The sequence below is a fragment of the Oncorhynchus tshawytscha genome, linkage group LG15, assembly GCF_018296145.1.
Source record: "Oncorhynchus tshawytscha isolate Ot180627B linkage group LG15, Otsh_v2.0, whole genome shotgun sequence".
Classification (NCBI taxonomy): domain Eukaryota; kingdom Metazoa; phylum Chordata; class Actinopteri; order Salmoniformes; family Salmonidae; genus Oncorhynchus; species Oncorhynchus tshawytscha.
Genome location: NC_056443.1, coordinates 16234268 through 16250728, shown reverse-complemented (window position 1 = coordinate 16250728; position 16461 = coordinate 16234268). Strand labels below are relative to the sequence as shown.

At 41.9% G+C, this 16461-nt stretch overlaps 1 protein-coding gene across 7 annotated transcripts in view; it reads right to left on the bottom strand.

Moving 5' to 3' along the window:
• Positions 1-16461, bottom strand: part of si:dkey-172j4.3 (diacylglycerol kinase delta) — a 109304-nt gene that overhangs the window by 3473 nt on the left and 89370 nt on the right. For 5 of the 7 annotated variants that reach the window (XM_042298186.1, XM_042298183.1, XM_042298184.1 and 2 more), the window contains 5 exons: positions 12594-12708; positions 12178-12267; positions 11656-11775; positions 9573-9681; positions 9031-9161 (listed from right to left, as the gene is read on the bottom strand). In XM_042298186.1, coding sequence (XP_042154120.1) covers positions 9031-9161; positions 9573-9681; positions 11656-11775; positions 12178-12267; positions 12594-12708 — 565 coding nt within the window. Of the gene's footprint in view, positions 1-9030; positions 9162-9572; positions 9682-11602; positions 11776-12177; positions 12268-12593; positions 12709-16461 lie in introns of those variants that run through there. The other 2 variants (XM_042298189.1, XM_042298190.1) reach the window with 2 other exon arrangements.

Below are 16461 nucleotides of genomic sequence, written 5' to 3'. Positions count from 1 at the left end.
TTTCTAAAGTCTACCAACCTTGCCAGCTAACATAGTTAGACAAGCTAGCTACTATAACTTGATTAATAGCCTGAAATGGCTTCTTGGTAGCTAGTTGAGGTTGGTGGGAGAGATTTCCAATCTGAGCTAGCTAAAGCCAACTTCATAAAATTGTTAGGTTGCTAGAAATATTACAGAGAAACATCAACAATATATACACTACCGTTCAAAGGTTTGGGGTCACTTAGAAATGTCCTCGTTTTTCCATAAAAACATACATGAAATGAGTTGTAAAATGAATAGGAAATATAGTCAAGATGTTGACAAGGTTATAAATAATGATTTTAATTTAAATAATAATTGTGTCCTTCAAACTGCTATCGTCAAATAATCCTCCATTTGCAGCAATTACACCCTTGCAGACCTTTGGCATTCTAGTTGTCAATTTGTTGAGGTAATCTGAAGAGATTTCACCCCATGCTTCCTGAAGCACCTCCCACAAATTGGATTGGCTTGATGAGCACTTCTTGCGTACCATACGGTCAAGCTGCTCCCAAAAAAGCTCAATAGGGTTGAGATCCGGTGACTGTGCTGGCCACTGCATTATAAACAGAATACCAGCTGACTGCTTCTTCCCTAAATAGTTATTGCATAGTTTGGAGCTGTGTTTTGGGTCACTGTGCTGTTGTAGGAGGAAATTGGCTCCAATTCAGTGCCGTTCACAGAGTATGGCATGGCATTGCAAAATGGAGTGATAGGCTTCCTTCCTCAAGATCATTTTTACTGTACAAATCTCCCACTTTACCACCACCAAAGGACCCCCAGACCATCACATTGTCTCCACCATGCTTGACAGATGGTGTCAAGCACTCCTCCAGCATCTTTCTTTTTTTTTTTTTTTTTTTCTGCGTCTCACGAATGTTCTTCTTTGTGATCTGAACACCTCAAACTTAGATTTGTCTGTCCATAACACTTTTTTCCAATCTTCCTCTGTCCAATGTCTGTGTTCTTTTGCCCATCTTAATCTTTTCTTTTTATTTGACAGTCTGAGATATGGCTTTTTCTTTTAAACTTTGTCTAGAAACTCTGTCTGTTTAATTTCTTTACCAACCTGTTCACCTAATAACTTTTTTTGCACTATTGGTTAGAGCTTGTAAGTAAGCATTTCACTGTAAGGTCTACGCCTATTTTATTCGGCGCACGTGACAAATAAACTTTGATTTGATTAGAAGGCCAGCATCCCGGACTCACCTTTTCACCTGGTGTTTGCCTGTACTATTTAATGAAGCTGCCAGTTGAGGACTTGTGAGGCGTCTGTTTCTCAAACTAGACACTCTAATGTACTTGTCCTCTTGCTCAGTTGTGCACTGGAGCCTCCCACTCCTCTTTCTATTCTGGTTAGAGCCAGTTTACGCTGTTCTGTGAAGGGAGTAGTACACAGCGCTGTACGAGATCTTCAGTTTCTTGGCAACTTCTCACATGGAATAGCGTTCAGTTCTCAGAACAAGAATAGACTGACAAGTTTCAGAAGAAAATACTTTGTTTCTGGCCATTTTGAGCCTGTAATCAAACCCACAAATGCTGATGCTCCAGATACTCAACTAGTCTAAAGAAGGCCAGTTTTATTACTTCTTTAATCAGAACAACAGTTTTCAGCTGTGCTGACATAATTGCAAAAGGGTTTCCTAATGATCAGTTAGCTAAACCAAGGTTATCATTTTAAAAAGCTAACACAACGTGCCATTGGAACACAGGAGTGATGCTTGCTGATAATGGGCTTCTGTACGCCTATGTAGATATTCCATTAAAAAAATCAGCCATTTCCAACATAACAATGTCTACACTGTATTTCAGATCAATTTTATGTTATTTTAATGGACAAAAAATGACATTTTCTTTAAAAAATATGGACATTTCTAAGTGACCCCAAACTTTTGAACGGTAGTGTATATACAGTACCAGTCAAAAGTTTGGACATACCTACTCATTCAAGGGTTTTTCTTAGTATAAAATTATTTTCTACATTGTAGAATAATAGTGAAGGCATCAAAACTATGAAATAGTACATATGGAATCATGTAGTAACCCAAAAAGTGTTAAACAAATGAAAATATATGTTAGATTCTTCAAAGTAGCCACCCTTTGCCTTGATGACAGCTATGCACACCTCGGCCTTCTCTCCACCTGCTTCACCTGGGATGCTTTTGCAACAGTCTTGAAAAGGTTCCTACATGTATGCTAAGCACTTGTTGGCTGCTTTTCCTTCACTCTGCGATCCAACTCATCCCAAACCATCTCAATTGGGTTGAGATCGGGTGATTGTGGAGGCCAGGTCATCTGATGCAGCACTCCATCACTCTGCTTCTTGGTCAAATAGCCCTTACACAGCCTGGAGGTGTGTTGGGTCATTGTCCTGTTGAAAAACAAATGATAGGATGCCGTATCGCTGCAGAATGTTGTGGTAGCCATGCTGGTTAAGTGTGCCTAAATAAATAACAGACAGTGTCACCAGCAAAGCACCCCCACACCATCAAACCTCCTCCTCCATGCTTCACTGTGGGAGCAACACATGCAGAGTTAATCCGTTTACCTACTCTGACTCTCACAAAGTCACAGCGGTAGGAACCAAAAATCTAAATTTTGGACTCATCAGACCAAAGGACAGAATTACACCGGTCTAATGTCCATTGCTCGTGTTTCAAATCGTATCAAATTGTATTGGTCACATGCGCCGAAGTGAAATGCTTACTTACAAGCCCTTAAACAACAATGCTTTAAGAAGTTAAGAAAAATAAGTGTTAAGTAAAAAATAGAAAATAAAACTAACAAATAATTAAACAGCAGCAGTAAAATAACAACGCAGAGGCTATATACAGGGGGTACCGGTACTGAGTCAATGTACGGGGGCACCGGTTAGTCGAGGTAATTGAGGTCATATGTAAATGTAGGTAGAGTTGAAGTGACTATGCATAGATAATAAACAGAGTAGCAGCAACGTAAAAGATGGGTCTGCGTAGCCCTTTGATTAGCTGTTCAGGAGTCTCAAGGCTTGGGGGTAGAAGCTGTTTAGAAGCCTTTTGGACCTAGACTTGGGACTCCGGTACAGCTTGCCGTGTGGTAGTAGAGAGAACAGTCTATGACTGGGGTGGCTGGAGTCTTTGAACATTTTTAAGGCCTTCCTCTGATACCGCCTGGTATAGAGGTCCTGGATGGTAGGAAGCTTGGCCCCAGTGATGTACTGGGCCGTACGCACTACCCCCTATAGTGCTTTGCAGTCAGAAGCTGAGCAGTTGCCATACCAGGCAGTGATGCAGGATGCTCTCGATTGTGCAGCTGCAGAACCGTTTGAGGATCTGAGGACCCATGCCGAATCTTTTCAGTCTCCTGAGGGGGAATAGGTTTTGTTGTGCCTTTTTCACGACTCTCAACCTGCTCCACCCGTCAGTGAGAATGGAGGTGTGATCGGTCGTCCTTTCCCTATAGAGCACAATCATCTCCTTTGTCTTGATCACGTTGAGGGAGAGGCTGTTGTCCTGGCACCACATGGCCAGGTCTCTGACCTCCTCCCTATAGGCTGTCTCATCGTTGTCGGTGATCAGGCCTACCACTGTTGTGTCATCGGCAAACTTGATTATGGTGTTGGAGTCGTGCCTGGCCATGCAGTCATGAGTGAACAGGGGATACAGGAGGGGACTGAGCACGCACCCCTGAGGGGCCCCCAAGTTGAGGATCAGCGTGGCGGATGTGTTGTTACCTACCCTTACCACCTGGGGGCAGCCAGTCAAGAAGTACAGGATCCAGTGGGAGGTGTTCAGTCCCAGGGCCCTTAGCTTAGTGATGAGCTTTGAGGGTGCTATGGTGTTGAACACTGAGCTGTAGTCAATGAATAGCATTCTCACATAGGTGTTCCTTTTGTTCAGGTGGGAAAGGGCAGTGTTGACTGCAATAGAGATTGCATCATCTGTGGATCTGTTAGGGCGGTATGCAAATTGGAGTGGGTCTAGTGTTTCTGGGATAATGGTGTTGATGTGAGCCATGACCAGCCTTTCAAAGTACTTCATGGCTACAGACGTGAGTGCTACAGGTCAGTAATCATTTAGGCAGGTTACCTTAGTGTTCTTGTGCACAAGAACACTATGGTTGTCTGCTTAAAACATGTTGGTATTACAGACACAGTCAGGAACATGTTGAAAATGTCAGTGAAAACACTTGCAAGTTGGTCAGCGCATGCTCTGAGCACACATCCTGGTAATCTGTCTGACCCTACGGCCTTGTAAATGTTGACCTGTTTAAAGGTCTTACATCGGCTATGAAAAAGCGTGATCACACAGTCGTCTGGAACAGCTGATGCTCTCATGCATGTTTCGGTGTTACTTGCCTCAAAGCGAGCATAGAAGTAATTTAGCTTGTCTGGTAGTCTCGTCTCTGGGCAGCTCGCGGCTTTGCTTCCCTTTGTAGTCTGTAATAATTTGCAAGCCCTGCCACATCCGACGAGCGTCAGAGCCAGTGTAGTAGGATTCAATCTTAGTCCTGTTTTGTGGCTTTGCCTGTTTGACGGTTCGTCTGAGGGCATAGCGGGATTTCTTATAAACTTCCGGGTTAGAGTCTCTTTGAAAGCGGCAGCTCTACCCTTTAGCTCAGTGCGGATGTTGCCGGTATTCCATGGCTTCTGGTTGGGGTATGAACGTACAGTCACTGAGGGGACGACGTCATAGATGCACTTATTGATGAAGCCAGTGACTGATGTTGTGTACTCCTCAATGCCATCAGAAGAATCCCGGTATATATTCCAGTCTGTGCTAGAAAAACAGTCCTGTAGCTTAGCATCTGCTTCATCTGACCACTTTCTTGATGACCGAGTCACTGGTGCTTCCTGCTTTTGTTTTTGCTTGTAAGCAGGAATCAAGAGGATAGAATTATGGTCAGATTTGCAAAATGCGAGGAAGAGCTTTGTACGAGTCTCTGTATGTGGAGTAAAGGTGGTCTAGAGTTTTTTTCTCCCTCTGGTTGCACATTTAGCATGCTGATGGAAATTAGGTAAAACTGATTCCCTGCATTAAATTCCCCGGCCACTAGGAGCGCCGACTCTGGATGAGCGTTTTCCTGTTTGCTTATGGACGTATTCAGCTTAGTGCCAGCATCAGTTTGTGGTGGTAAATAGACAGCTACGAAGAATATAAATGAAAACTCTCTTGGTAAATAGTGTGATCTACAACTTATCATGAGATACTCTACCTCAAGCGAGCAAAACCTCAAGACTTCCTTAGATTTCATGCACCTTCTGTTGTTTACAAATATACATAGACCGACACCCGTTGTCTTACCAGAGGCCGCTATTCTATCCTGCCGAAAAAGCTTAAAACCCGCCAGCTGTATGTTATGTCGACATTCAGACATGACTCTGTGAAACATAAGATATTACAGTTTTTAATGTCCCGTTAAGATATACGTGATCGTAGTTTGTCCATTTTATTTTCCATTGATTGTACATTGGTTAATAGGACCGACGGTAAAGGGAGATTACCCGCTCGCCGTCGATTCCTTACAAGGCACCCAGACCTTCGTCACGGATATCTCTTTCTCCTGCGAATGACGGGGATGAGGGCCTTGTCGGGCGTCTGTAGTAAATCCTTCCCGTCCGACTTGTTAAAGAAAAAGTATTACTCCAGTACGGGGTGAGTAATCTCCGTCCTGATATCTAGAAGCTCTTTTCGGTAATGAGACACGGTAGCAGAAACATTATGCACAAAATAAGTTACAAATAATGCAAAAAAAACACACTAGCACAATTGGTTAGCGCGTCTTTGCAGCAATTCGACCATGAAGGCCTGATTCACGCAGTCTCCTCTGAACAGTTGATGTTGAGATGTGTCTGTTACTTGAACACTGTGAAGCATTTATTTGGGCTGCAATTCCTGAGGCTGGTAACTCTAATGCACTTTCCTCATGGCGGTCCTCATGAGTGCCAGTTTCATCATAGCACTTGATGATTTTTTGCGACTCTACTAGAAGAAACTTTACAAGTTCTTGAAATGGTCTGGATTTACTGACCTTCATGACTTAAAGTAATGTTGTCATTTCTCACCATAATATGGACTTGGCCTTTTACCAAATAGGGGTGATATACAGAAGATAGCCCTATCTTGTCACAACACAGCTGATTGGATCAAATGTATTAAGGAAATATATTCCACAAATGAATGTTTAACAAGGCACACCTGTTGATTGAAATCCATTCCAGGTGACTACCTCACGAAGCTGGTTGGGAGAATGCCAAGAGTGTGCAAAGCTGCCATCAAGGCAAAGGGTGGTTACTTTGAAGAATCTCAAATATAAAATATTTTTTGGTTACTACAGGATTCCATGTGTTTATTCATAGTTTTGATGTCTTTACTATTATTCTACAATGTAGAAAATAGTACAAATAAAGAAAATCCCTGGAATGAGTAGGTGTGTCTATATACAGTGCCTTGCGAAAGTATTCGGCCCCCTTGAACTTTGCAACCTTTTGCCACATTTCAGGCTTCAAACATAAAGATATAAAACTGTATTTTTTGGTGAAGAATCAACAACAAGTGGGACACAATCATGAAGTGGAACGACATTTATTGGATATTTCAAACTTTTTTCACAAATCAAAAACTGAAAAATTGGGCGTGCAAAATTATTCAGCCCCCTTAAGTTAATACTTTGTAGCGCCACCTTTTGCTGCGATTACAGCTGTAAGTCGCTTGGGGTATGTCTCTCTCAGTTTTGCACATCGAGAGACTGATATTTTTTCCCCATTCCTCCTTGCAAAACAGCTCGAGCTCAGTGAGGTTGGATGGAGAGCATTTGTGAACAGCAGTTTTCAGTTCTTTCCACAGATTCTCGATTGGATTCAGGTCTGGACTTTGACTTGGCCATTCTAACACCTGGATATGTTAATTTTTGAACCATTCCATTATAGATTTTGTTGCTTTTACGCCAAACATAACGTTTTGCATTGTTGCCAAAAAGTTCAATTTTGGTTTCATCTGACCAGAGCACCTTCTTCCACATGTTTGGTGTGTCTCCCAGGTGGCTTGTGGCAAACTTTAAACAACACTTTTTATGGATATCTTTAAGAAATGGCTTTCTTATTGCCACTCTTCCATAAAGGCCAGATTTGTGCAATATACGACTGATTGTTGTCCTATGGACAGAGTCTCCCACCTCAGCTGTAGATCTCTGCAGTTCATCCAGAGTGATCATGGGCCTCTTGGCTGCATCTCTGATCAGTCTTCTCCTTGTATGAGCTGAAAGTTTAGAGGGACGGCCAGGTCTTGGTAGATTTGCAGTGGTCTGATACTCCTTCCATTTCAATATTATCGCTTGCACAGTGCTCCTTGGGATGTTTAAAGCTTGGGAAATCTTTTTCGATCCAAATCCGGCTTTAAACTTCTTCAAAACAGTATCTCGGACCTGCCTGGTGTGTTCCTTGTTCTTCATGATGCTCTCTGCGCTTTTAACGGACCTCTGAGACTATCACAGTGCAGGTGCATTTATACGGAGACTTGATTACACACAGGTGGATTGTATTTATCATCATTAGTCATTTAGGTCAACATTGGATCATTCAGAGATCCTCACTGAACTTCTGGAGAGAGTTTGCTGCACTGAAAGTAAAGGGGCTGAATAATTTTGCACGCCCAATTTTTCAGTTTTTGATTTGTTAAAAAAGTTTGAAATATCCAATATAAATGTCATTCCACTTCATGATTGTGTCCCACTTGTTGTTGATTCTTCACAAAAAATACAGTTTTATATCTTTATGTTTGAAGCCTGAAATGTGGCAAAAGGTTGCAAAGTTCAAGGGGGCCGAATACTTTCGCAAGGCACTATATATATATATATATACAGGACAAATCTGTGGGGGCATGTGTCCTTGTACCCCCTATGGGCATGTGTCCTTGTTCCTTATTGGCATGATGCCTCTAGCCGCATTCACATCACGTTGGAAACTCTGGAACTCCAAGCTAATATGAACGTGAGTTATTTGCGTAAAGAACTTCCTATTAGTTGATTCTGATACTGCTAAAGTGGGAAATGGGGGTATCATCTTCCTACAATGAGTAAGCAAGTCATTGATAGAAAAGGAATCAATATACTGAACAAAAATATAAACGTAAAATGCAACAATTTCAACGATTGTAATGACTTACAGTTCATATAAGGAAATCAGTCAATTGAAATAAATGAATTAGGCCCCAATCTATGGATTTCACATGACTGGGCAGGGGCCACTTGGGAGCCAGGCCCAGCCAATCAGAATATGTTTTTTCCCACAAAAAAAAGCTTAATACAGACAGAAATACTTGACTAGCTGTCCGGGTGGCTGGTCTCGGACAATCCTGCAGGTGAAGAAGCCGGATGTGGAAGTCCTGGGCTAGCGTGGTTATACGTGGTCTGCGTTTGTGAGGCCGGTTGGACGTACTGCCAAATACTCTAAAACAATGTTGGAGGCGGCTTATGGTAGAGAAATTAACATTAAATTCTCTGACAACAGCTCTGGTAGACATTCCTGCAGTCAGCATGCCAATTGCATGCTCCCTCTAAACATCTGTGGCATTGTGTTGTGTGACAAAACTGCACATTTTACACAAGGTGCACCTGTGTAATGATCATGCTGTTTAATCAGCTTCTTGATATGCCACACCTGGCAGGTAGATGGAATATATTGGCAAATGAGAAATTAACACTAACAGGGATATAAACAAATTTGTGCACGACATTTGAGAGAAATAAGATTTATGTGTGTATTTGACTTTCCTGGGATCTTTTATTTCAGCTCATGAAACATGCGATCAACACTTTACATGTTGCGTTTATATTTTTGTTCAGTATAAAACGGTATACCTTACGACATTCATAAAGCATAAATGTCACTTAAATTGATTACTAAAATCACACACTCAAGAAGGCCATGCACAGTTCCAGTGTAACTGGAAATAACACTATGCCTTAGACCCAAAATGGCTGCCTAGTCCTATACCCAAAATGGGCACCCAGTTTCCTATGGTCCTCCTGTACCTTGAGGTCGTGCCGCTGCAGCTGTGAGAGCTGGCAGCCCTGGATGTCCCTGGAGAGAAAAGTATCTCTGTACTCCCCTAACCCCAGAGAGTACAGCCACGCAGCTACCTCCTCACTTTCCCACCTCTCCGCTATAGCCACAGACACAGACACACGCACACAGACAGACCAGCGCAAAGAAACACACATATAGATATACAAAAAGAAAACACACCGACACTGAAAGTTCACATTCCAGAAGAGGCTGCTGGGGGGAGGACGGGCACATAATAATGGATGGAATGGTATCAAACACATGGAATCAATGTGTTTGATACATTCCAATCTATACCATTCCAGCTTTTACTATATATAGAACTACACAGCATTTATGAATAGCCCTGGCCTGCTCTATCTGGAGCCTGATTGTCCCCAGCAGGCCGTGAAGTAGGGGACTCGCCTAGACTCTTACCTGACTGTTGCACCAGGCCACAATGTACTAAGCTGTGGCTGTGGTTGTATGGAGGTTAGGCCTCAAATCAGGGGTTCGCCTGGATCCTTACCCGACAGAGAGCTGTTGGACATCTGCTTGTGGAGCTTCTCTCTCTCCTTCCTCACCTTGGGCATCATCTTTAGCTTCATACTACTCTTACCACTCACTCTCACAGAGTCCTGGAAAGAGGGAGGGAGGAACAGAAAATGGAAGAATAGAGGGAGGAAGAGAAATAATGGTGTGGTTGAATAAAAATGACTTCTGCTGTCGTCAATCCCATGTACAAATCAGACCTGGGTTCAAATACAGTTGTAGGTATTTCAATTACTTTTCAATAGATATCGAAACAAGTATTCAGATAACCTTAATTTGGAAAAAAACAAACAAGTAGTCGAATATTGGAATGTATTTGAAAATACCATTTGGAAAGTATTGGCATGTATTTACAATTACTTCAAAAACATTTCGTTGGAAGTATATGAAAGATGGTATTATCCCAAAAATATTTGAATGCATTTGAAAATAGTTGTGAGTGTACATAGTAGTTAAAAAAAATAAAAAAACGTAACATGTATAGGTCTTATTTCACTGTTTCATCACAATATGCGGCCCATACTTTATACTTTGGTGTCTCATGAAAGAGATGCTATGTTACATTTCAAAAACATCAGTGTTTCAAAAAGCTCCTTGGACATTGAACTGAGATCTGGTCTGAAGATAAGCCCTCCAATGCTGAAAAGCTGCTCCACAGCTGCGAAGTGTATGTACTCAGCAGCAACTCTACTCAGTGTTGGACATGTGTGACTGTGTGTCTTCCAGAATATCAGAGGATCAGTGTGGCTCCGGTAAACTTTGTGGCAAGATCATTGATGTCTGCAGTAAGTGCAGCCTTCTAAGTGTCATTGCACCATGCCAGTTTAAATTGTGAATCCAAGACTGAGGCAATCTGGTATGGTTTCTTATGCTCATAAACAGTCAGGCGCTTGTCAACTTCTTCCAGGTTTTTGGACAAGCTTTCCATTCTACCTGGTAGAGCAAGTGAGGAGCTGTTTAGTCAGTCCTCTGATACATGGAATGATGTAGCTGGCTGTGACAATGTCAGATCCTTGCACTCTATCTGTGGCAACCTCAAAGGGGGTTTGGATGTCCACAACATCAGCGAGGACATACTTCTCGTACATAGATAACTTGGTGACAGGCAGTGTCAAGCTTTTCTTCATAAGCACTGAGAACTGAGCGAATCATTCCCGTTGAGAGTTCTACCTTGTGGCTGGTTGCAGACGATTCTCCCCTTCAAGGTGACCCTGTGCAAATATTGCTTGCTGTAGTGGGAGACAATGTTGGAGGCTTTGGAAATGGCTTTGTTGTGGTTATCTGCAGATTTATAGGCATCTTTCACAGTGAGTTGTAGTGTGTGAGAAAAGCATCTTTCATGCTGTGGAAAGTGAACTTCATCAAGGTCAGTGGAACTTACAGACCTTCCTCCACTTCATCATCGGTATCCTCTTCTTCAGCGGATGTGTCGTCTTCAAAATTAGAAAAGGCAACAACCATGTTAATGGCGTTATAGTTGCCCACGGTGTTGACTTTGGTTGTAGTGATCCAAGATTTCCGCAGACTGTATGTGCTGGCAATGCATTCTTCAGTATGGCGGCCTTTGAACCGTTTACATGCCAGCATAACACTGTGAAGAGTCCAATTCTGTAGGAAGTGCCATGCCTTTTAGAGCATAATATTTGATGGTTTTTGAAAAGGGTTTCAAATAGTATTCAGTGAAGTATTTGAAATTGGCAGACTATTTAGTTAAAAAAACATTTTTTATATACAAATAACCATTAAAAAACAAATAAAAATAGAGAGAATACACAGAAAAAAACCATCTTAAAAAACAAATACTCAAATACACATGTATTTCAACCCAGGTCAGGTACAAATTGAGCAGACAACTTTACCAAAGACACAAACACCCTCCCAACTTTTACACTACGGTTTCCCAAACTCGGTTTGGTTTTTGCCCCAAAACTACATAGCTGATTCAACTGATCAAACTTTGATGATTAGTTGATTATTTGAATACGGCAAAAACCAAAACGTGCACACCTTGGGGTCCCGAGGATCACGTTTAGGAAACCCCATCTTACACACACACTCACATCCACTTCCTCTGAGCAGTGCATGGCAGGGCAGATCCAGTGTATATCATCTAGCTTGTGGAGTTCAGCACTCAGAGAGTTGAGAGTAGAGAGAAGGTCCTCTTCCTGGGGAGAGTCCAGCTAAAACAGAGCGGGAGGGGGGGGCAGGGAGGAGAGAGGGAGTGGAAAGAGACCAGTAAAATATACTTACATGATCTATTAGGAAACCTTTTTCACACTACTGAGCCGAACCAAACAGAACCGAGCTAATTAGCCTAATCTGCACTGGGTTGGTCTGTTCACGAATTCACCATGTTTGCTGGGACAGACAATGTGAAAATAAAATGTCTGATCCAGCACAGTAAGGTTTGGGTTTAGCCTGGGTCCTGGGAACTGTTCTGCTATCATTCCACTCCTCCCCACGCCTTGTCATGCAAAACAATATGTCAATGACAAGGAATGAAAGGAATGTTAGCAAAACAGGTTCTGGATTTCAGGCTAGTTGGGGTTGGCTATAGTGCAGTGGTAGAGTTTATAGTATACCAGTAGTTTTCCCTCCAGCAGCATCCTGGTCTCCAGCTGAAGGACTTTACTGCTGTTCACAATCTCCACTGCTGTACTGCGACTCAGACACTGAAGAAATAAAACATACACAAACTATTGTATCGGGTACTTCAGCATTTCAATTACGATAGGTTAGGAGTTAATCGTAACCCATGACAGTGTAGTTTTGTTGCCCCCTCAAAGTGTTTCCCCACAGTGGCTGCTGGGTAGTGTAGTTGTGTCTTCCCCAGGGTGGCTTCTGGGTGGTGTAGTTTTATGTCCCCGCAGGTCACTGCTGGGTAATGTCGTTTTTGTTCCCACAGGTGGCTGCTGGGTAGTGTAGTTCATTGCATTCAGAGAGGCTGCTGGGTAGTGTAGTTTAGTGTAGTGGCGGCTGGGTAGTGTAGTTGTCTTACCTCAGGGCTGGATGGTTTGGAGGGGAATGCTTCAGTGAGGACCATGGCACTAGCATTGACAGCATGGGCTAACTCCTGTTCTACCAGTTTGTGGGTCTTAGCTGCCTCTCTTATCCTACAGGAAATAAACATAACATCGTATTATATATCAAAATAAAAACAAATATAACCGAAGAAAGACTTGAATTGTAAGAGCTCTATTTTCCTCAACATATTTACATTTTAGAAACATGTATGTTAGAATTTGGGGAGCACTTTATTATAACTCCACATAAAATAAAGCATTTATAATGTATTTATAAATAGTTTATTCATCATTTGTAAAACATGTTTTTTAAATGTCAGCAACCTAGTTATTCACACATTTATACACAACTTTAAAAGTTTTTAATAATGATCAATAAGATAATTCAGCAGATATTTAATGTAGGTCCTTATAAACCATTTACTAATCATTAGTATTTTTGCGTGGCCTCATCTAAAGTGTGATCTATTTATACATTATAAATACTTTGTAATGAGTGACCCTTGTAATTTATCACAAAAAATGGACATTCCAGCAGTACCTGATGCTCCTTAAGATTTAAACAATAAGCACACAATACAGAGGATGCTTAAGAAAATATATGAAACATTTTATTTGAAAACAGTCACACTGTTGTAATAGTGTGATGTGTAACTTCAGACACACTCCATGCTGAGTGAAATAATGTTTTTAGTCAAAAAATGTGAACAAACGATTTTTGACAGTGACTTTTCTACCAAAATCTAAGTGTGGATTGCAATCACTCCATAGAGCAGTGTAATCTCAGTTAAACCAGAACAAAAATATTGTGTAATTTGGTCCGATGCATGATTAAGTCCATAAGTGTTCCGCTTTGTCTCCACCTTCGCAAAAGGAAACTGTCAGCCAAACAACACCACACACTAATTTCACCACATGCGCAAAGCAGTCAAAGTTTAAGCCGTGCCTTTCCCAGTCCTGGTACAGTGGTTCCTCCTTTAAAAGTTGCGTAATACTGCAGCACACTTTGCGGGCTGCTACAGAATTCTATGTCACGTTATTTAATTGTCAGCCATTTTTACCATTAATGCTAGTTCGTGCTAGTTTGACGACCAGATGGCATCTTTGAGAAGCATTTGAGTCTTCAATGTTGGAATTATTAGATCATTTGCTATGAAGCCCCTAAATAAGATCTGGTGCAACCAATTACCTTCAGAAGTTACATAATTAGTCCACCTGTGTGCAATCTATGTGTCACAATCTCAGTATATATACACACATGTTCTGAAAGGCCCCAGAGTCTGCAACACCACTAAACAAGGGGCACCACCAAGCAAGCAGCACCATGAAGACTAATGAGCTCTCCAAACAGATCAGTGACAAAGTTGTGGAGAAGTACAGATCAGGGTTGGGTTTTAAAAATATCAGAAACTTTGAACATCCCACGGAGCATCATTAAATCCATTATACAAAAATTGAAAGAATATAGCACCACCACAAACCTGCCAAGAGAGGGCCACCCTCAAAAACACACAGACCAGGCAAGGAGGGCATTAATCAGAGAGGCAGCAAAGAGACCAAAGATAACCCTGAAGGAGCTGCAAAGCTCCACAGCGGAGACTGGAGTGTCTGTCCATAGGACCACTTTAAGCCATACACTCCACAGAGCTGGGCTTTACGGAAGAGGGGCCAGAAAAAAAGCCATTGCTTAAAGAAGAAAATAAGCAAACACATTTGGTGTTTGCCAAAAGGCATGTGGGAGACTCAGCAAACATATTGAAGAAGGTACTCTGGTTAGATGACACAAAATTTGAGCTTTCTGGCCATCAAGAAGAACGCCATGTCTGGCACAAACCCAACACCTCTCATCACCCTGAGAACATCATCCCCACAGTGAAGCATGGTGGTGGCAGCATCATGGTGTGGGATGTTTTTCATCGGCAGGGACTGGGAAACTGGAAGGAATTATGGATTGAATTGAAGGAATGATGGATGGCACTAAATACAGGGAAATTCTTGATGGAAACCTGTTTCAGTCTACCAGAGATTTGAGACTGGGACGGTGGTTCACCTTCCAGCAGGACAATGACCCGAAGCATACTGCTAAAGCAACATTGAGTGGTTTAAGGGGAAACATTTAAATGTCTTGGAATGGCCTAGTCAAAGCCCAGGCCTCAATCCAATTGAGAATCTGTGGTATGACTGAAAGATTGTTGTACACCAGCAGAACCTACCCAACTTGAAGTAGCTGGAGCAGTTTTGTCTTGAAGAATGGGTAAAAATCCCAGTGGCTAGATGTGCCAAGCTTATAGAGACATAAACCAAAAGACTTGCAGCTGTAATTGCTGCAAAAGGTTTTTTTGTGTGTGTTATTTCTTGTTTGTTCCACCATAAAAAATATTTAGCATCTTCAAAGTGGTATGCATGTTGTGTAAATCAAATGATACAACCCCCCCGCCCAAAAAATCAATTTTAATTCCAGGTTGTAAAGCAATAAAATAGGAAAAATGCCAAGGGGGTGAATACTTTTGCAAGCCACTGTAAATGGGGGACTGAGTGGGTTCTGGACTGGTTCCGACTGACATTTTGGTGTACAAAGTGCTCTGTGAATATTGTTGGGTCCTGTGCCTTACAGTGCCAGAAAGCCCCATCTGTCTGCTCTCCACTACCACTCTCTCAGCGAAGCAGACTTGAAGTGTCAGATTTCAGACCCTATAGTGGCATGTCAAATTTTCTGGCCTATCCAGACAAAGAATATATTTGCTCTTCCTCTGAGCGAACGGACCCCAGTCTTGGAGACGGCATATGAGCATATGAAAGGGGACAATCTAGCGAATCCAACAGTTGTGGTTTCATCTCACTGTGATATTCTCAGCCGGATTTAGAGCTCTCACCATGAAAAAATACTAAATCATTTCATAGAATTTAAACAAGACCACTTTCACTTGGTCACAGATGGACGAAATCAAGCTAAAGTTGGAACGAGTCTGCACACCGCTCAGACGGCTGCTCAGTGGACGTTTATGATAAACTTCTCTGTTATCACTTATATGAAATGGTGCCAATATTGTACTGTCACTAAGTACTGTGTGGTCGTAAATATTTTACAGTCATAACAAAGGTGAAATCTTATAGTAAGTTGTTCATAATTTGATTGTTACTATATACACGAGTGAACAAACTGGACTTGCTCTGTTCGAGAATATCCTATCGACGGGACCTGAAGAACTGTATGTTTATTGGAGTCGTGGCATGTCAACGACATGGATAATATACACTTGCTGGTTTTTGCATGCATCGTCAAGACTGGACAGCAGCCTCGGGTAAGATGAAGGGAGGAGGGGCGTGTCGCTTTGTTAAAAACTGCTGGTGTGCGATCTATAATGTTTAGGAAGTCTCAAGTTTTTGCTTGCCAGAGTTAGAATAACTCATAACTAACCTACACACTATACGATTTACCAAGAGAGTTTTAATCTATATTTTCCATTGCTGTATATTTACTGCCAAAAAAAGATGCTAGTATAAGACTGCACTCAGCGAGATGTATAGGGCCATAAGCAAACAGGAAAATGCACATCCCGAGGCAGTGTTTCCCATGGCCGGTGATTTTAATGCAGGGAAACTGAAATCTGTTTTACCTCATTTTTACCAGCTCGACACCTGTGCAACTTGGCTACACCTGTGCAACTAGGCTACAAAACTCTAGATAACCTTTACTCCACACACAGAAATGCATACAAGGCTCTCGCTCGCCCTCTCTTTGGAAAATCTGACCATAACTTAAGCCAACACCTCCTTTGGCCGCCTTTCCTTCCAGTTCTCTGCTGCCAATGACTGGAACGAATTGCAAAAATCGCTGAAGTT